Source organism: Accipiter gentilis, chromosome 32 (genome assembly GCF_929443795.1).
Source record: "Accipiter gentilis chromosome 32, bAccGen1.1, whole genome shotgun sequence".
NCBI lineage: Eukaryota > Metazoa > Chordata > Aves > Accipitriformes > Accipitridae > Astur > Astur gentilis.
The window spans coordinates 1,422,280-1,443,672 of NC_064911.1; the positions used below are offsets into that span (position 1 = coordinate 1,422,280).

At 39.0% G+C, this 21,393-nt stretch overlaps 1 protein-coding gene across 5 annotated transcripts in view; it reads right to left on the reverse strand.

Moving 5' to 3' along the window:
• Window positions 1-21,393, reverse strand: part of APP (amyloid beta precursor protein) — a 238,368-nt gene that overhangs the window by 35,011 nt on the left and 181,964 nt on the right. For all 5 annotated transcript variants that reach the window (XM_049835163.1, XM_049835161.1, XM_049835159.1 and 2 more), the window contains 2 exons: window positions 19,365-19,493; window positions 17,205-17,304 (listed from right to left, as the gene is read on the reverse strand). In XM_049835163.1, coding sequence (XP_049691120.1) covers window positions 17,205-17,304; window positions 19,365-19,493 — 229 coding nt within the window. The remainder of the gene's footprint in view (window positions 1-17,204; window positions 17,305-19,364; window positions 19,494-21,393) is intronic.

The following is a 21,393-nucleotide window of genomic DNA, read 5'->3' on the forward strand; positions in this document are numbered from 1 at the left end:
TGTTGTGAGTATTGATGGCTACTGGTATCATCAATTACGCTAATGGAAAGCCATACAGTCTCGCTGTTACCCATTGATACAGTATTCCCTCCCTTTTTCACAGCTGCCAACTCAACTCCTCCATCCTGAAAAAGACAATTCCCTAAATAAGCAGGGAGTACAGAGACAACTGGAGTCAAGGATGCGCATTCAAGACTGTTTCAGGAGTTTTCTGTGTGGTGAATATCTCCATTATTAGGTGCTGAAAATAGATTCTAGGCTGCTCTTCAAAATCTCCCATCAAACCAATAGGACAAAAACCCCATGACAATCTTCCTATAATAAACATTTTGTTGCTTGGCTTATTATCGCCTTGTAACATTCTGCTAAGTCCTGCAATTGAGAAGAATAAGGAGGATGTCGAAACTTTTTGTGCCTCTGGGAGCTTGTGCTCAAAAGCAATCACGACCTTGAGAAAAACCCACACTCAGTTGGGACCTCAAACCTCCCCAGCAGCTCTGGATTTGGTGTGAGGGTACACAATTGCTGCTTCTCCTTCAGACACTGAAACCCATTCTTTCTCAGGATAAGAGACAGGCTCACTTCTAGTACTTCAATGAAACACTTCTCAGACTTATCTCTAAGGAAGTTTCACTCATTCTTGGGCTCACTGCAGGCATTTCCTCATGGGTCATTACTACTCAACAACAGCATCTAGCAAAATTGAAGTGAAATATGTTTGGAGAACTAGATAGAAGGGTAATAGCACTACAACATCCTTTCAAGACTATTCTCTTATCCCACAAACAGACACACGGAGCCAAAAGCAAAGGAGCAGCACAGGAAAAGAAGGAAAATTTATTAAAAAAAAATCTTTTGGTGGATGCCGGATTGTTAGAAGCCATTTGTCCACAATGGCCCTAGACCACACTTCTACTTGTAAAGCTTTACAAAGAGCACTGTACTAGCAAAGATACCATGACAAATCCCAACAGACCTGATGGAGCCTTAGAGTGGCAAAACCCATGCTATTTTGTAACTTTATCTACTTTTTATTGGCATACAATGTTGTTTCCAATGTTGGACTCTGGGGCATACTTACCCCAGCCCTTAACTGGCATAGATGTAGTGACAGAAATCTCATGTGGAACAGCAATCCATTAGTTATCTTTCAAACCATCATTTTGATTTAGTTCATAGTTCGTTATTTAAAATTTCCAAAAGTAATTATAATCTTTGTTTGTTGTGTTTGCTTTTCAAGGAGCCTATCTACTAGATGAAAGCTCTGCAATGACTATTATGTGCAAGACTTTTGAATTTACTTGAAAAGCAGCTTTAAAACTGGCAATTGTAATTTTGGAAGTTTTATAAAGCAATGTAAGGTCTTAAACCAGATTAGAAACAAAGTGCACCCAAAACACTTCTTCTAGACACCATCGAATGACACCAAACTTTCTTTGTAAGCAACAGCTACATGACAGACTATACATTGATTCAACAAATACAAGTTTGGGAACCAGCTCAAATAAATTGGTACAAATGCAGAGTCTTATTGCCTCATATTCATCATCTTATCAGTGACCATCTGGTCTGAACTGAACATGTGTTTTTCCCAAAGTTACAGTTGCTTTTGAGCATGTGCTTTCAAAATGACAAAATTAAAAAGGGTCAGCAACCACCCTATTCTTCTTAATGGCAGGAATTACAGAGTACTTGAGTCATAGCGATGGCCTCATTTGCACATGCACACATATTATCTTACACCAGCTTTAAGACAGTTTACAGTTTAAATCATGCCAATGCTGCATGTCACAATTAGGATTCAATAAGAACATTTACACAATCATTTATTACAGCGCATGTGATACGAGGTAACACGTTTAGATGTAGCTTTCAGTTGTATGCCTACTTTATGGGCTAATTCAATATGTCATAGTTCATAATCTTCAACATGAGCATGTGCCTGAAGGAGTTACACTGATGTAATGCAGTCAAGTTTTAACTAAATTTGAATGTCTGCATCTTGTCAGCTGTATGAATCAAAACTCGCCCAAACTGGTAAATAGGAAGACAAGACCTCCTTAAAGGCTTTGCCTTGGTGAATACTTTAAAACAAAACAAACCCACAACATTATTTACCTGTACATCTGCATTTATATTAGACCTCTCACATAAATAGAAAGCATACACAGCTATGCTAGTAGCATTTCCACAAACTTGATGCAAATGAACAGATGTATGTCACATACAGAAAGCACTTCTATTTCCCCACAAGTCATTTCTACCGAGACATGTTGTAAATAAGTGTTTACGCATGGAACTCCAAAATACAAAGCATTAGTAGCACAAGTAAGGGTTTCAGAGAGACAACACTTGTGGTTCAAAGGGCTTTCTGTACCTGCAATGAATGCAAATTCTACAGAGTCAGAAAGGTAGTTAAATCGCTTGTATATCCTGTGGGGTTCATATACGTAACTTACCTCATCAAGTAGGAGTTCTCCCTCTGAGTTGAAAGGAGAGAATATACCAGAAAATACCATGGGTATTTCCTCAAGCCTCTTGTATTGGGTTTGCGTGGCAAGCACTGCAAGGGCTGCTATGGAGACAAGTAACTCCATCTCAGCCAGACCCAATACACCTCTGCCCAAGTCAGAGGAAATTTCAATTAGGTGCTTAAATTTAATCGCACATCTTGTGGTTTAACTGCAGCTGGCAACTAAGCACCACACAGCCGCTCACTCGCCTCCCTCACAGTGGGATGGGGGAGAGAATCAGAAGGAGAAAAGTGAGAAAACTTGTAGGCTGAGACAGTTTAATAGATAAAGCAAAAACTGCGCACGCAGCAAAGCAAACCAAGGAATTCGTTAACTACTTCCCATCGGCAGGCAGGTGTTCAGCCATCTCCAGGAAAGCAGGGCTCCATCACCCGTAATGGTCACTTGGGAAGACAAATGCCATCACTCTGAACATCCCCCCCTTCCTCCTTCTTCCCCCAGCTTTATACGCTGAGTACGACATCGTATGGTATGGAACATCCCTTTGGTCAGCTGGGGTGAGTGTCCCAGCTGTGTCCCCTTCCAATTCCTTGTTCACCCCCAGCCTACTCGCTGGTGGGGTGGAGTGAGAAGCAGAAAAGGCCTTGGCTCTGCGTAAGCACTGCTCAGCAATAGCTGAAACATCCCCGAATTAGCAACACTGTTTTCAGCACAAATCCCAAACATAGCCCCATACTAGCTACTGTGAAGAAAATTAACTCTATCCCAGCCAAAACCAGCACAACACTGAAGTCTGTGCCTTACCAGAAAGAGTTAAACTCCACTGAATTTCATGCATATTTTTATTCTAAGGTGTTTTGCTGAATCAAGCATTGTAAGATTATAATGTTACATACTACTAGGTTTCATAATTATGACATTATCAAGCTGCAAAACACAATTATGTGGTATTCGCTATTGAACTAATTCATTTGTATAGTACAAGTCAAATATAATTCAGAGAGCAACTCTGATGAGAGCTTTATTGAAAGTGACCTGCCTAGTGGAAATTGTGAGAATGGCTTTGTTGCCTGCACACGTTGAAGATGATGATGATAAGAGTGATATGCTAGATCATTACTGTGAAATATTGGAATTGAGCCCAACCTGCAATGTTCAGATCCATACTGACAGAGAAACATGACCACCCCATAAGATTTGAGCTTTCTTCTCTTCTTCTGGTTAGCCTGTGAAATTATGCCACAGGTATTCTTATGTGGACACTTTTACAGTGCAATATGTCTCTCTCTCAGGGTTAAATTGAGACTAAAAGAACAAGAACCATGGAAAACAGTATTTCACAGTTCTTATTTTCTGTCCTTTAGAGACATCACCACTAGGGCACGAGCAAGTAGCAGAACTAGTTTTTCAGATTTCAGAAACTTCTTATGTGTATGAAAATCTTGTTCAATAAGGTTAAAAAGACTCTTCCTTCCTCAAGTTCTCAGAAAATGAACATTTAAGGTATTATGAAACAACTGGCCTAAAATTTTTTTCCTAGAAGTTAGTAAAAGAATAAACATCTCATAGTCTTAGACAATACTCTGTTGTCCAAGAACCAAACTTTAGAAGAAATACATCTCTGAACTTAAGAACAGCTGCAATATTTAGAACCATACTAAAAAGAACATGCTTTTAATATAGGGGGAAAAAAGAGTTAAAAAAAAAAAAAAAGCACAACTTCATCACTTTCATTTCTTTCCCATTCCTTGCTGCTTCTGCTTTTTCAGCATGTGGATTTCAATGTTTTCCAAATCACATAATGAAAATAACCCAACCTATAAGCAGGTACATGTAATAATGTTTCAGTTAGATTTGCCTTGCAGACTATTTGTCTTAAATTATAAAAAACCCTAAAGATGTTTAACTTATATACAGAGCAATTATCCTTTTGCAGGTAGATCATGTTATAACAAGTTTTCTGGTAGTGAGCCATGTTCAAAGCATGAGAAAGCTTGGGAGATCCAATTCAGGAAAACTTGTATTACCACGTAATGATTAATTTCAATATGACCTAGGTGTCTTTTTAATTAGGGATGAACTTCAACACAAATTTAGTTTTGTACATGGCTATGCAACTGCAGAGAGCTTTGAGCAAAGGTTCATTAGAATTTCCACACCACTTCTTCAAGGAAGAACCAGAATCATCCTCTCCATTTTTACAGCCTGCTATGAAACTCAAGGTCTTGAAATTTTGACTGATTTTGTAAGAAGGCTGCTACGACGCTTTTTACCTTCAGTGAAAGAGTATTATAATTACTACAGACCCTTAGCTTCCTGACAGCTACATAAATTAGCTATTAACTAAAATTAAATATTGATACATGGCTATAGATGTGTGCACTTTTATAATTTTTTTACCAGCCAGTCACCTGATTAATGACTGCATTTCCCCCTCATTTCAAAGCACAGAGTATTAAAGGAAGTTTGTGGGATAATGCACATCCCAAACCAGAAGACTGTGTTATCTCTGAAAAAGAGTTATTAAATAGAAATTAAAGACCCTGCTCTCCCCTTTCATAACTTCAAGAATTTTTGTCCATTTCTGTGGTCTCCTTCCCTTCTTCTCACCCCCTCCTCATTCAATTTGGTTAAATTAATAATATTGTCTCAGAAAAATAATTCACCATTCACAGCCTCAAAAGCTCTGGATTAAAATGAAGAAAAATCCTGCTTCCATGCTATGGCACTCTTTTGGGTAAAATTTCTAAATGAAACATAGTTTTTCGTACATTTAGCCCAATGTTTTTAACATTGGCATCTCTCAGTTCTAGCATGCGTGAAGTTCCTCTCCAGGCAAAACAATGGCAACCTAACATCAACGTAGGCAGGGAAATATTAAAAAATGCTCAGGGAAAAAATCTGAATTGAAACTCCATACCGTAATCAAGAACATACATTGTATGTCATTGTCCTGATCCACATAAGGCACTGTGACAAATTCCCCAGGTTTAAATTTAACTCCACATTTAATTCCAAATTAACATATCATTAAGTGCTTCAAAATAAGCGGAAGAGTCTAAATTAAAATAAACACCCCCCCCCCCCAATCATCACTGACATTTCTGCCAGATGAATCAGCACTCATTATCCCCTCTCAGTCTTGTGTGAAGTAGAAAAAGACAAGTACAGTTCCATCCTACTAAAGTAGGTTTTAAGGCTTATAAGTGAAACTGCCCTGCAAAAAAGCATTTACATGAAAAACTACAGAATTTTATTGTCTTGTATTCTGAAAATAATTACTTTATTTATGAATTATTCAGTCCTATTTATTGATAAAAATGATCAGATTTATTTGCCAACCTTATAATACACAGTAAAACTCAAACACTGCAGTAGAACCTAAAACTCTACCACTTTCTAACACCTGAAAGAAGTCAGTTACGCATCATTTTCTATAAACACTTCTAAAGATGAGAGTACGAATCCCACAACAATTTCTGATGCATACTCAACTTGGAGGCAAGCTTGAGAGTCACTAAATAGTCCATAAAAATATATAAATCTGAGCATTAATTTGTTGCACCCAATTCCCTTGGTCAAAAGGAGCATTTTTTGTTTGACTCACGTGTAATAGTTTAAATCAGAATTCGCTAAAACTGAAATTATGCAGCATCTGCTTCAGATAAAATATATTTTTCCTATTTATTAACTGCAGTTTTAGCACTTGATAGGCCAAACATATCCTGGGTTTTCCGAGTATTGTAAAGGGATGTATTTATTAAATTTAACAAATATATCCATTAAATGGGATAATGACCTATTTTGATGACTTTTACACTGTTTTTCAAACGCATGATCTAATAGAAGGAAGCAGAACAGTGAAAGGACTGGAACCCCACCTAGGTAGCACTGTTCAGGAAAATGCATTTTTCAATTAAATTGGGTATATGAGAATCACACAGCAGGAAAAAGCTGCGCTGATGAAAGATTGCTTCATTTGTAATCCCATGCGCATAGGAACTGACTGTTAGATTACTGCAACATTTCCATCAATCCAGCCATTCTGTAAAATCACATATCCTCAATAATTCTTTTCCCTTTTTATCTCAATAGTAAGAGCTTGCCTAGCAAGAATACATCAGATAATCTTGGCCATATAAGCACCTGTAAATTTTCACTCTGCACATCTGAAGAGAAAGTTATGCTTGAGTAAAGCAAAACTTAGTACATTGTTGGCATTAGAGGCATATTCAGCCCTCCCCCTCAGGATACCTGCCCACAGTGATGCATTTTAGACTTCAGTGTTTGAATTCCCCTGAATAACAATTCCACAGGCTGCTATGCGAATGATGACTGATATGCTAGCTCTTTAATATATCATATATAAAGCTGTAATATAGAGCTTGTGCAGACACTCTGTAACTGGTTCTCACTAGACACTTGCAATTTGCTGGCACATAAGAATTAAGATGATTAATTTGAATTACGATGATCAATTTGCTTCTTTCACAATCTAACACTCCCTATTAGGAATCTCATCTTAGAGTGAATCACACAGAATGACACAATTGTGTTTCCAAACCAAGTAACTGGGAAAAGAAAATCCATTATTCAACAGTAAGTATGAAGTGGAAGCTGTTGTTGGAGCATCTGTGCTCCCATGATTTTGGGCTGCTTTAGTACCCATAGACACTGACATCATTGATTCGATTTAAGGTGACGGGAAGATGACATATTTATGAATTAAATTACATGTATATTCAGTGCATCAAGAAAATTTTCAATAACTAAGCATAATGACATTTCTGTAAGTGGGCAATGTTTCACCAAGCCAGTGCCTCCCCATCTGAATAGAAGCTATGCATTCAGAAAGTCAAGCTCATCTGAGCTAACCTGCTCTCAGATCATATTTGCAAGCTGGACAACTGCAAGATGTTTTCAGATTTTAGTTATCCATCCAATAAAAGAATGATATCTTAAATTTGGCACACGATGAACTAACTTATTAGTTCCTTAAAGTATAATGGTAGAAGCAGTTATCAAGAAATACAAATGAGAAAGGCCGAGAGAAGCCATGCCGCCTCATAAAACAGTAAAATGAGACTTTAAAAAATTTTTAGTAGCACCGCATGCTTTATCTGTATCGTCTCAAAAACGAGTGCTCCAGCTTTTCTTTTCACTTACACCAAAGACACGATAGAGCAGGAAATCAATTCAAATAGGTGTTTATGAACAAATCTGTAACTATGAGGTAATCCTGACCTACGACGCTTTTAAAAATCAAATATATCCACTATACTGATTTAAAATAATACACGCACTCCTATATATTCAACGCCCTCTAAGCGCGAATTTCTTGGCCTGTTGTTTCCGTGACATCCGAAAATGACATGTGAAATGACTGCAGAGTTAGAAAATCCCCACCAAATCCACACATTTCCATGTATCCAATCAAATAAGAAAAAACAGGAAAGAATACAACTAACCACTAGACAATTATTAAAAGTTTAGTGCATTTTTTCTTAATTCTAGGATGAAAATCCATTGTGCGTAAAGTCACCTGTAGAGTCCTCCAGAGAGATATTTAAAAAAAGCTGTGAAATAGACATGGTACAAACCTCAACCTGCTGCCACTGTGAGCCCAGAGCAGTCTCTCGGTCATAAACTTCCTGTGGGACCTGTGGTGGGGATGATAACTTGCTATTTAAAGAGAAGTGTCTATGAAAAAATACTTCAGGCTAGAGTAACGGATAGGATACAGAATAGAGACTTCAAGAAGGACCTACCAGGACAGAGTGCACTAGCCATCAGCTCCTGAAGAAAATAAAGGCAACACCTTCAAAATTCCCCTGCTAAAGGATGAATTATTTAGAATGAAAGATTTAAATACCCACTGAAATAGCAGATGCCCAGAAAATAAAAAAATTACTTTGTTTATAATCTGAGTCCATAATTATTCTCAGAAGTTCCTGGTTTTCAGTTCTAACACTTGGATCACAAGACCAGATTTCCTTAGGAGCGCAAGTGAAACAAAACAGTGTTTTTCAAACGAGAGGAAAAATATTCTCTTAATAAACTTCATAAGACTTTTTTATTTTGATGAAATTTCTGAAAAGCAGATAGAAAACAAGATATCTTTCCCTGATGAAAAAGCCACCCTAATCCGAAGCCATGTGAAGCCATTCATCCTTTTCACAATATCTGTAAGATCTGGAGGATCTGGTCTTTTACTGACTAAAGTCATGTTCACAATATTTATGAGATTAAAAGAGGGCTTTGTGCACACAAGAATCTGGATTCATATCTTTTCTGATGAACATGAGCACCCATGACAAGACATAATAGACCATTTAGCTACAAAAGATGGGGAGGATATAGCATGCTACTAATGAAAGCATTTGAGAACATCAATGTCAGTGAAACACATTTATAACTATTCTAATCATCTACTATTCTCTGCCTAATTTTCTATGACAGTTAAATAATCTGGACAGAAAATAAGAGATGCTTAGAAGAGGAAAACGTTGGATTTATTTCCAGGATTTTTTTCCTTCTCTCCTAAGCTGCAGCCAAGGACATATTTTACTAGCAGATAGAGATGAGTCTCCAACCTGGAGAAGTAACTGAGGCTCTTCAGTTCTTCCAAGCTCCTGAATGGTGTGCAGAACTTACGAAGCCTCAGCAACACGGAACCGTCATTCTAGCTGGCAATTACCTTTGCTTACTAAAACATAACACACTAAGGGAGGACAGTTAGTTCACAAGAAGTGCAAAGTCCTGCACCTGGAGAAGAGCAACCCCATGCACCAATATATGCTGGGGACTGACCAGCTGCAAAGCAGCTTGCCAGAAAAGAACCTGGGGGTTCTGGTGCACACTAAGTTGAAAATGAGCCAGAAATGTGCCCTTGCTGCAAAGGTGGCTAATGGTATCCTGGGTTGCATCTGACAAAGCATTGCCAGCAGGTGGAGGGAGGTGATCCTTCCCCTCAGCGCTGTCGAGGCCACACCTGGAGTGCTGTGTGCAGTTCTGTGCTCCCCAGTACAAGAGAGACAGGGACATACTGGATGGAGAGAGTGCAATGAAGGGCCACAAAGATGGTGAAGGGACTGGAGCATCTGTCCTGTGAGGAAAGGCTGGGAGAGCTGGGACTGTTCAGCCTGGAGAAGAGAAGGCTCAGGGGGATGTCATCCATTCTATAAATACCCAAAGGGAGGATGCAAAGAGGACGCAGCCAGGCTCTTTTCAGTGGTGCCCAGTGACAGGACCAGAGGCAATGGGCACAAACGGAAACACAGGAGGTTCCCTCTGAACATCAGGAAACACTCTTTTACTGTGAGGGTGAGTGAACACTGGCAACTGGCTCTGGGTGGCCCTGCTTGAGCAGGGGGCTTGGACCAGATGACCTCCAGAGGTCCCTTCCAACCTCAGTCATTCTGTGATTCTGTGACCTGGGTTGATTCCCCACATAAACAGAATATATCACCTTGCTCCAACAAATAGCTCAGTAGTATCTCATTGAGCTATTTATGGCATTTAAATAATTATAAAAATATTTTATAGAGGTAACAAAGTGGCAAAACTGGTGACTTACTAAAGACCATAAGCGTGTGATGATTAAAAAAAGACTACCTGAAAAAGAAAAGAAAAGAAAAGAAAAAAGCTGAAGTCAGTCTCTCTCTCTCTCTGAACTAGCCAAATACTTTAAAACCAATGTCCTTGGGTGGAAGAGGTCTTAATTGCTTATCAGGCAGTCCACCTGGGCCATATCATGTCAGTATTTAAGCATACAAAATCTATCTAAAAGCTACTGTGTAAAGCTTAACACAGAATTAATTTGCTTTTGTGGGAGCGCTCTCTGCTATTTTTAACCACTGACCGAACAATATATTTTCTGCTAGAGTTCTAACAAATCACCTATTCAACTGAATGCTACAGGGCTTCAAGGGACAAGATTAAAGGTAAATAACCACTTCACAGAAAATTCAGATTTTTCTTTGGAAAGCTAAGATTACTGGATATGCACAAATATGTCAAGTCAAGTATGGGGAGAAAGCACAGGCATAGTTAGTGCTGGAAGTCACTTCAGGGTACCCGTGCAAATACACATTCTACGAAGGTTGCTTTCCACTGCTTGTTCCAGTTGCATTATCCTTACGGGCAAAAAGGGCAGAGCAGAACAGGAGGAATGGTAAGCCTGTATGATACAGCACAGACACACCAAACGGTCTCCTGAAAACTAGAAGGTAGGTTTTACAGTACCTTATGGTAAGACCTGCACATAATTGTACTACTTCCAGAGAATCTGTTTAAAGTTTACTGAGAAATTTCTGTACAGTGTAGATATACACATCAAATCTGAGTGGAAGAATTGCTGCCATGGAAAAATGTGCTGGTTTTAAAGAAACGAGGGTAGAAATTCAACACTTACAGTTTGGCAAAGATGACATTCCCTTGTGTCCAAAATTGAAGACACTCCCTCTCAAGTACTAGCCCAGTGCCTGGGGCAATTTAGAAACAACAATTCCATTGACCTCCAGAATGGCAGAAAGTATTAAACATAACAGGAATTGTCCAACCTTCCCTAGCTACAGATTTTTATAACTTTTTATATACTGCAGCTGCACACTGGATTTGTGACTGTCTATTTTACCCTGGGTAAAAAGTTCAACTCCACTTGACTCCTTTAAAAAGACAAAAAGAAATACTAACTGCAAAGTACAGACAACCAAAACTAGAGAGGAACCGCTTTTCTTCAGAAAGAACATCTTCAGTTTCCCAGTCCTCAGCATGCTTATCTGCACCTACATCTACTGCTAGAAAGTGCCTGTATTTAACAAGCAAGTGGACCTCTCCAGTGCCTGTTCTCAAGAACAGTCAGAGCCCATGCTTACACTAGCAAGTTGTGAAGTGGAACAACACAGTGTATAGGGATGACCGAGACATTTGTTACCAAAGTGTACTCCTATGTGAGCTAAAATGCTACTGTAGACAGACCCAGGAGGATTTACATTTGACTGGATTAAGCAGATTTGTCAACTGGTGCAATACCCAGCTGTCCTAAGGATGAGCAACACTTGTAACAACTCCTCATCTTTCTCTGTGTCAGCCCACTGAACTTGGTCTGTTCCAGTAGAGATAAATCCTTGAGTGCTTATTCATTTACCCATGCTTCAACATTCCTGTTTTCTTTTAACAGGAAAAAAAGAAAATTAAGGCATTCTAACCACTCTGATACAAGACGCTAATTGCATCAAGCAACTGCTAACAGTACTTTTGCCTCTAGTCTAAGAGGAAGACTAGAACTGCTCCCCATGAAGCGGACTAGAACTGCCACCTCCATGAACAACAAGCAATTTCAAGAATTTTCTAGTGTAATGTACTGAAATTGAGTCATACGGTAATTAGTGTTCTTGATATGAACTATACCATTTTGTACGATCCCATTCCAATACCCTTGGTAACCTTAAAACATCCTTTTAACAAGCTATTGACACATTTAATGTATGCCAACTTCCCTTTATTATTCTGATAAGTCAATACGGCAACACAACTTCAAATAAAAGTACAGAAACCCTAAGCATCGCTTCATGATTTTAAATATTGTTTTGAAGGTAGAGTTCTTCCCTTCAGCTCAATCTTAAGACAGAAAGTACAACGAAGAGTTACAGAAAAACAAGACACTGAGAAGTCCCATTGCAATCTGAAAGACATTACTAATTACATATTCAAAACATAACACTTTAAGAGAGAGGATGAGGAAAACAATCACAAAAGAAATGGCACCAAACAGGACAGACACAGAATTTGCTTTTGCAAAACCCCCAAAACACAATGGTTGTCGTTTTCGACTGTCAGCCTGTGGCAAGCAGCGAACACCCTCAAAACTTAAGAAGGATACCACAGAATGAATGGAGTACAGCACCCTAATTCAACTCATGTCAAGAAATGCAGCAAGGCTATGGATTGACTACAGGTCAAAACTAGCAGGTAGAAACAAAAAATCAACAATTAGTCTTATAAATGCTGAACGACCACAACTAGCTGAGGTAGTGCGAACTTTGCCCTCTACAGATGCAGACCGACGAGTATAGGGACCTAATGGTTAAAGAGGAAGGGTTAAAAGAAAGCAAGTCTTCAGATATCTTTAGTCTGCAGTTTGTCCTATATTTACAGTTTTTTTCTAAAAATACTTCAAAAAATCTTCACAGGAAGGTGTGAACCAGAAGTCAAGAAGCAAATCTCTCTTGCTCAAATTTTGTCATGCTAGGCTGGAGCACACAAATACCTGAAACAGCAGATGACCCACAGCACATCGTATGCATTTGAACACAAGCAGTGATCTTGGGGTGTGCTTGTGTTTATTCTCTCTCCCAGCTATATAATGTGAGTGTGGCAACCAGAACATGCTGCAGAAGAACGGGATAGGCACAGTGGAACAGAATAACAAAATAACAATAGCCTGATTTTATTTGTCAAGGGACAGATAAAATCATATTCTCTTACTTATTGCTCATAACCGAACGTTTCAGAGTTTAGTTACAATACTGCTGCGGTAGGCGGTGCTGAATATTTCATCAGTGGTGGGCTACTGAGGACATCAGTTTAGAAACAGAGCAGCAAAGACAGAATTAAAAATTCAGCTCACCGCCTGCCCATTTGACTGATGCACAAAGCTCTGACGTAGTTTCTAATTCAGAAGCTGTGCCTGCTGTGCCACTCCTAGCAATAAATTGCCTTTTACATACATCGATAAGCAGTCTAATCAAATTAGGATTTAAAGCAGGATGTTCTCAAAGGAGCTGCTGATTTCTCTTAAAACCTGCCATTGCTCTCTCTGAGCTTTTGTACATATTAAATAGTATGTGAGATTTATCAGAGGGAAAAGGTGCGAACAAATACCAAGGTAACCAAATAATCTGCTCACCTACAGTGGGCAAATAAATACCTCTTCTCAGATTTTTTTTTGTGCCGCTCTCCTATTCATGGGGCATAGTCCTGCCCATGAGAAACACCACTTAATACCAAGAACTACATCAGCTGCCAAGAGTGACCTGGTTTATAGCACATTTGCATCACTGCCCCTTGAGAAATCATTTGCAGCCAGAATGCCAAACGGTCTCCTACACAAATGACCTGCTTATGCTTTCCAAGCTTTGTCATAACAGTCATGGTCAGACAGTCCTCTTTCTGCAACTCATATGCTGATCCTTTTTACGCTGCCCCAACATGAGCAAAAGACAGCCAGCAGTATTCTTCCTTACACATCTGTAATTTGCTGCTACAATATGCGCCTGTCACCTTGATGGGGCATCTGCACGTTACACATTGGTCAAATGCTTAGCAAAAAAAATCCTCACTTCATTTAAGTGCTGCTTTCTCTCCTTGGGAGTGCTGTGGGTCTTCCTACATATCCATATACTCAAATCAAGACATCTTCTGTTTAAGCCGGTGGACATCAACTGCAGATAAGGACTACAACTCTCTTAAATTTGACCCTAACTTCCTGCCACCAGCTCTGCTGGAGTTCTGAAAATAACCAGAAATTTTAAAAGGCTGCTTTTAGCGTAGAAGCTGGATTTCATATTTGGATTCTGCATTTTACAACTACAGCTGTAAGCCTGCCTTTTGAGGTAGGAACTTCAAACATATCCTTTATTTTAAAGGAACTTCAAATGTCCAACTGCTGGATTGTGATTCATCTGATCACCAAGTGTTAATTAAAAAAAAAATCTTCAGATTTTTGAAGAAAACATTCCCTATGCAGCTGCTATGCCCCAGGAATAACTCTAGATTCTATTTCATATAATTCAAATTCATTGCTCAGCATAAAGACTTCAAAAATAACAGACAGAAATTACAAGTGTGCACCTTATCTTCAGGCAGATATACTTTCCAATAACAGAATACCACCTGCTTCACACAGATGAACCTTTGGTAGTGGACTGTCAGAAAGACATAAGGGAAATTTTAATGTATTTCTAGTTTAGTTTGTAAAAACTAATTAAATCCCAAGACCTGAAATTCAAATCTGTCAACAGCTAATAATGGAGAAACTGTGCAAAATAGGGCATAATATTTCTAGCAATGAGAAAATCTAATAAAACCCAGCACCTTATTAGATATAAGAGGAATTAAATCCATGGTACAAATTCACAGGAAACCAGATCTCATTTATTTTGCTGCTCACAGAACTACTTGTTCAATTTAGGGAAACACTACCTTTGTCAGAGCTGTGTCTTCTAAAGTGAAGATTATTCATTCCTCGAGGTGAAAACTGTTCATGAAGAACTCTACAGTAAAGTGTGGAACTAGAAACCAAAAGTATAATGAATAAAAAACCTAAACTAAAACATTAGCCATCTAACTTGCACCCCCAGCCTAAGAGAAGAACTATTTTCAACTATGCTTCCTTATATGCAATCCATTATTCAGACACTATGTGTGCAAGATGTTCTTACCTAGGTTATTTTTCAACTTTTTCACCGACTGACTTTTCTAAGTCAATGGTTCTAACAAAAGGTATTTAATGAAACATTTTTCTTCTTAATGAGAGTTGTAATATTCCTTGGGAATGTAACAAGGTGCAATTTTATTAGTATTTTACTTCTCCAGAGATTCTGCAGCTGTAACAGGTTTCCTTTTCCATGGATTTAGGAAGAGTACAGAGACTGAAAAATTCAATAATTTCAGAACGGAATTTGAAACAGACTGATCAGTGCCCAAAGCTAGAAGAATACTGTCTCCTTTAACAGATGGGAATGATCTCAACAAACTTTCATTAAAACCAATATGTGAAACCAAGTATACAGCCAATTTTATCAACAAGAAGAATGTTGATACTGAAAGAGAATAGGCTTTCTTCTCATTACTGAAAACTGTTTTATCTAGTACAACCCAGATCTGATAGTACTTTCTTTAATTTTTACTGCCTGGTAACCCCCAGTGTGATAACTTACTTTTCATTGCTTTAAACTCCGTAATGCTTTGAAGGGTTTTTAGTATACCCAAACCCACAAAAAAAAAATCAAGGTACCGAAAAAGTACTCAAGAGACTGTGATAGATTTTTTTCTTTGAGATACCTTAGCTTTTCTCATTGTATTAAAAAATAATATCCTACTAATTGTAAGCTCTTTTTTCCCCTAAAAATTAGTATTACATTTGAGATTCTGAGAGTCAGATTTTTTTAAACCACTTAGTAGTTAATAGACTTTTGCTCCCATATCACTGCACAGCCTCTGAAATTCCCATTCCATTTCAGTATTTAGGAGGGAGAAGACAATTTAGAAGAACGTCCTCACCAACAAGCATTAACATTACCAAGAACAGAAGAAATCTAAACTTCAAGCAAGAAACCCAAGGGAATGATAGCAGCGCAGAAAGAAAACAAACTGAGTATTTTGAAGACCTAGCAGTATCAGCATCTCCTTTGCTACAGAAATGATATGCTTTCAAACGACCAATAGAGGTGGTTCCCCCCCCCCCGCCCCACCGGCTGTCTACAACTACAGACTGAGATTGTTGATTGTACCTTATAATTGTGGGACATAGAAACACATGGTGAAGGATAATTACTAACTCGGCTGTCTTTCTGTTTCCTCCCAACCCCTTCCCCACCTTCCTGATCTCATCCCCAGCCCTCTCAAAGCTACCTCACAAGTAGAAACACATCTCCTTCCTAACCAGTGCTTTGGGCAAATGAATCCACCACTACTCCCTGTCCATCTTCTCCCTGTGTCCTAAATGCATCCTAATCCTTACCACAATGGCACGCCTCCGTCCCTTGTGTTTTAAAGAAATCAATAATTTATTTAGTCAGCTGAAGCTGGTTATTTGTGAAACTAATCCATTAACTGCCATTTGGCAGAGCATTACATCTTGCAACAGCTTGTTTAGCTGTTCCAAAGACAATGACCATCCCATCTCCGGCCTCTGCATTCAACCATGTATTATTTTTCTTGAAGCAGCACATTATCAACATGATGTCCAGTGCTGTGGCTATATCTGAAATTAATATAGGCTAACTGAAGTTGCCTTGCTGCAACAGCAGCAGAGTCTGAGTGCTGTGATGGAGATCCCTCTGTTGCAGTAATGACACAGCCAAGGGCAGGAACGTGAACAGGAAGAAAGACCATTTTCCCTCACAGCTATCTGCTGTGACAGCACTCAAGGAAGATGGAAACATGGGACTGCTGCTACCTGACTGGTCCGCAGCCCAGCCTGTGCGCTGGAAAAAAACATGGGCAGAGGAGATATCCATTTGACCAACTAATGAAGAAGTAAATGCGTGACCACTAAGATACTGCCAAGCTGCACTTAGCGACTTCCAGTTGATACTTACACTCTTCTCAGATGCTTGGGTCTGTAACTAATTTTTTAGCTGGGAGATTTCCAAAATGTCTACATCAGATACTGTAAATACTTACCACGTAAATTAAATATCCAAACCCAGGAAGGATTTGCTAAATCTCATTGTCAATAGCTGGATCCCTGCAGCATGGAGGCTGCAAGTGTAAATTAACCTATTTCATGGAAGACATTTACAACAATATGATGATGACAGTGCACGGGTTATACAGGATTTGCCTTCCAAGTATTCATTATAATTTAAGAACGTTGGCAAGTTTACTCTCCTATTTTTCAGCTGGGACAGTATACCAATAGCAGAAGATGCTGTATTTTAGCTTTTGGTGGTCATTTCTCATCACAGAAATATTTCCCTTTTTCTGCATTAGCAGTTTGCCTACCAACTTCATCCTGGATCTCCTCTGCCACAGCAGGCACATTGTAGAGGAAGGAGAGAGACTGGTTCATGCGTTCATATATCACACGTAGATGTGTCATAACCTAAGGAAATAAAAGTAATTTAAGGAGGGGAATACTACTGTTAATTTGACATTATCACAAATTTTATAGGTTATAGAGAGCAAGACAGTTTTCACTTGTGCTAGGTATAAGATTTCAGTATGCTCTAGGTATTGAAACTGTCAAATCCATTGCAAAATTTACCTCTCCCCTATAGCTGCTACAAAAATAGTGCTCTAGATGCTCTTCCATGGCAACTACCTGAAATCCTAAGGGAATGCAGTAATGTAAAGTAGGGGTTTACATTTGCTGTGAGGCAGAGAATGTACACAAGCAGCTGTTATGGCAGAAATCCACAGCCTCATTTACCCTTCAACACCATTTACATTTGCCCATATCCGTAAGTTTTCACATAACATGCAAACCAAGTGAGGCGCAATGATTGCTGCACCACAATGTTTCAGCTGTTTGTTTTTTTTTTTTCTTTACCCTAATATTGCAAAAAGAAACATCTCTGAAAAAAAGGTTCAATTTTCTTGGTAAAAACATTTGCAAGCATTTTCAGCTGGAAACAAAAATACTTCCACCCAGAAGCATTACTGCATTATCTCATGTGATCGCAACTCTACTGCCTGAGGTTCCTGCACACTGCTACGGGTTGAGTCACAACATCCCATGGTATGCTCCCCCAGGGTACTCTCCACAAGTATCACCTCTCTTCAGTAGAAAGTGAAACTGAGGTTAGAAGACTGACAGGGCAAATGACTTGCAGATAGCAATTTTAATGAAACTACGGTATGATTTCTTCAAACCCAACTATAGCATTTATGCTTTTGAACAAAATATTTTGTTTTCCACTTTTCACTAAAAAAAAATTTTCATGAACAGATCCTCCAAACTACATTCCCCCAGCCTTCTGACCAATTCAAGAAGCAAAGATACTATAGAAACTCATTCCTATGATGATATACTAAGCAATACACTGCACTTCTTATATTTAAATGTCAGTTTCCATTCCTCACCTGTGCTGCCACACAATCTGTAGTCTGCAAAATTTCACTGTTTTTTGGTATTAAATAAACCAGTGTTTTAGAAACTAAAAAGACATGTTAGATGCAAAAGGACATGCTTTTATGTTTAAGACAAGAGAAAGACAACCATCACTGCAGAGGACTGTTACAAGTGTGCATTTCTAACTCCAGCAATTTCAAGACAGCATGATCTCACTGTAGAAGTCTGGCTGGAATAGATGAGAAGCCTCATATGCAAATTGTGCCATTCAAGGAGGTATATGGTTTTGATTTGGCTTTTAGCAATGCCAGTCAGTTCCAAAACCGTGACTGGAACAATGCTTCCCATTGCATCCTGCAGAGGGAACAGCAGCAGATTCTGCAGATTACAGCACACTTTTTTTACAGTTTATTCTTTGTGCCTACAATTTTAATTGCTGTTTTGAAAGCCAGCTACTTCTTCAATCTTTTTTTTTTTCCCCCTTTCTCACCCTCCATGATTTATGAAGGCAACATAAAAGCTGTTCCAAAACATACAACATTGAGGACTGCAGTAACATTCAGCAGTTAAAATACCATGAACTACAGTGCCTATTTTAAAAAAAACATGTTAAACTCAAGTGCATCGCAGTAATCACATTTATAGACACTATAAGTACCTCTGCAATGACTATAGAAAGGTTGATTTCAGTCAGATGGCTACACCACTTCTGGTTCTGCCACTTCAGCTGAGGGAAGCACAACCATGTGTGGTTGCTAAATCTATTACTGACATTTTTCCAGGGGTATTATTTACCAAAGCACTAATAAAGGTTCTGGGCATTAATGCTGTGGAGGGCTCCTCAGGAAACGCCCATGACTGACTCACTGACTGGACAGACAGAAAACAAGGTTTTCAGTTCTTCTCAGAAGATAAATTATACCCACCCTACTCCTACATCACTACATCTTTGGTTGGAAAGCAGATTATTTTATATTGCACGTAAAGCTGTCCACAGAAAGGAGTCAGGTATTTTTTAAAGAAATAGATTGTCAGAAACTTCACAATGGTTATGAACAAACATGACCCCATTAGCCCTCAGTGGAGATTACCTGAGATCTGATTTGGGCAGCTTTCTTTGGGTCTACCATGCGGACATGTTCGAAGTGTTTGAGAGTATGCTGTCTGTCTTTCTGCTCAGCACGCACGTACTTCTTCAGCATGTTGAATACGTGACGAGGCTGCAGGGAAGAAATAGGGAAAAAAATCAGTTTAGAATAACACATGTTTTAGTTCCTTGTACTGGAGATGTATCCCAAACAAAAAGCACTTGGTCAGCCAATGCCTGCAGCTATCTTCTGAAGGCAGGTCTGACAACTGTAAGGAGCATCCACTCACTCAACCCATTCAGCAGGATGCACCGTATAACAGTAGCTGTAGGTAGTAGATAAGGTCCCTGGGGAGGGTATTCAGATTTCCTCCCTGACCATAAGGGGAAGTTTGGTTGTTGCATTTTCTTGTCTAACTGCTACACTATTGACCCAACAAGACAGCAAGTGCCACCTTAGCATGCTAGTTAATGGGTACCCAACATCAAGTTCTTTTGGGCTTTCCTTCCATTCACTCCATCTACTTCTCCTCTCCCTGAACTCAGGAAACCCCCATGATCCAAGATCCCAGTTTTGCAACCTTCACCACCACCAGGCAAATCCCTCCCAGAAGATCCCCTGAAACATGGACTCCATTGGAAGCATTTCAAAGATTCCCCACATACGCTCTACTATGCTGAATACTCAACCAGCATCAACGTCTGTCAACTACAGTTAAACAAAAAAGATTGTAACTGGTAAATTTTTTTCATCAGTAAACTGAACATACACATTCAGATTCAAATCAGAAAGTAACCTGCCCAACAGCTGCACAGAAGACCATGTCAAAGCACTACTCTAAGTCAAGGAATAACCGTCAGACTTCAGTACAAAATTTAAAAAAAACAACCAACCAACAAAATAAAAAAATCCCAGAAAAAGCTCCTGTCCTGTCACTACTGCTATGCCACCAGGGAGAAAAGAAAGAGGAAAGGAACCACTCAGCTGAGGTACAGAAGGTACACATCCAGAATACACAACTGACTGAAAAGTAAGAAAAAAGAGCCACCTACTTGGTTCTTCTCAGCTTGGGTGCCAGATCTTACAAAAGTTTTAGTCTATGTACATATTGCAGGTGATTTTAAATTAGTAAAACCTATTAAATATATGTTTTAAGGCATATTACTGAATCCAAACAAAGGAAAGGTCTGTAGCTGAAGAGAACATGAAAATATACACAGACTGATAATAGAGCAGTGAAGACTAAGAAATGCGTATTTCTATGTACTTTCCTACACCGTACAATAATACAGTGCCAAAACAGGGAAGTGTTCTCTAGCATTCAGCTAAGACACTCGTTTTTAACTCAGTGTTTACGATGGATTCTGGAAATCCTCCCCCCACCAACTCTGCTTGTGCTGTTGGCTTGTGCATCCAACCTGAAGTTGCTGAGCAGCAAAAAGCATGAAGCTGAGGCAGGTGAGAAGAAAGGGAATGGTGACCTTACTTTGCAGTAGATTAAAGAATGAGCAGAAGTGGTGAACAGCTGGCCTGGGCACTGGCAGGGATACAGGGAAGAGAGCGGGGAAGTGACAAAATAAGTGTCAGAGGCTCCGTGCGCAGCTTTCTGAAGCAGGAAGAACCGTGGGCGAAGTTGAAGTTTTAAGACTTAAATTCATGGACAAATATAGAACCTAAACCAATTTAACATTTACACAAGAGATGAATATTAAGCTTTGGAGCTCAAAGATTTAAGAATCACTTCAGCTTAAGAGAAGCAACAGATTTAAAAATGTCTGAAGAAAATAAACCAAAGGTTATTTGAAGAAGATTTGTCAGACAGAAACAGAGAGATGTGAACCCATTCCTGCCAGAAGATTAAATTTTGTGGCTCCATGACTGAAAATTCATTCATGAGGAAAATAACCCCAAGTCCCCAAAGCCAAGCACCCTAGGATGAAGTTGCAAGAAACTGTGGACAAATGCTGGAAAGTAAGTAATTCTCACAACGTTGTGGTAATGGCCAAACTGAAATGTCAGCTGTAAAGCTTTA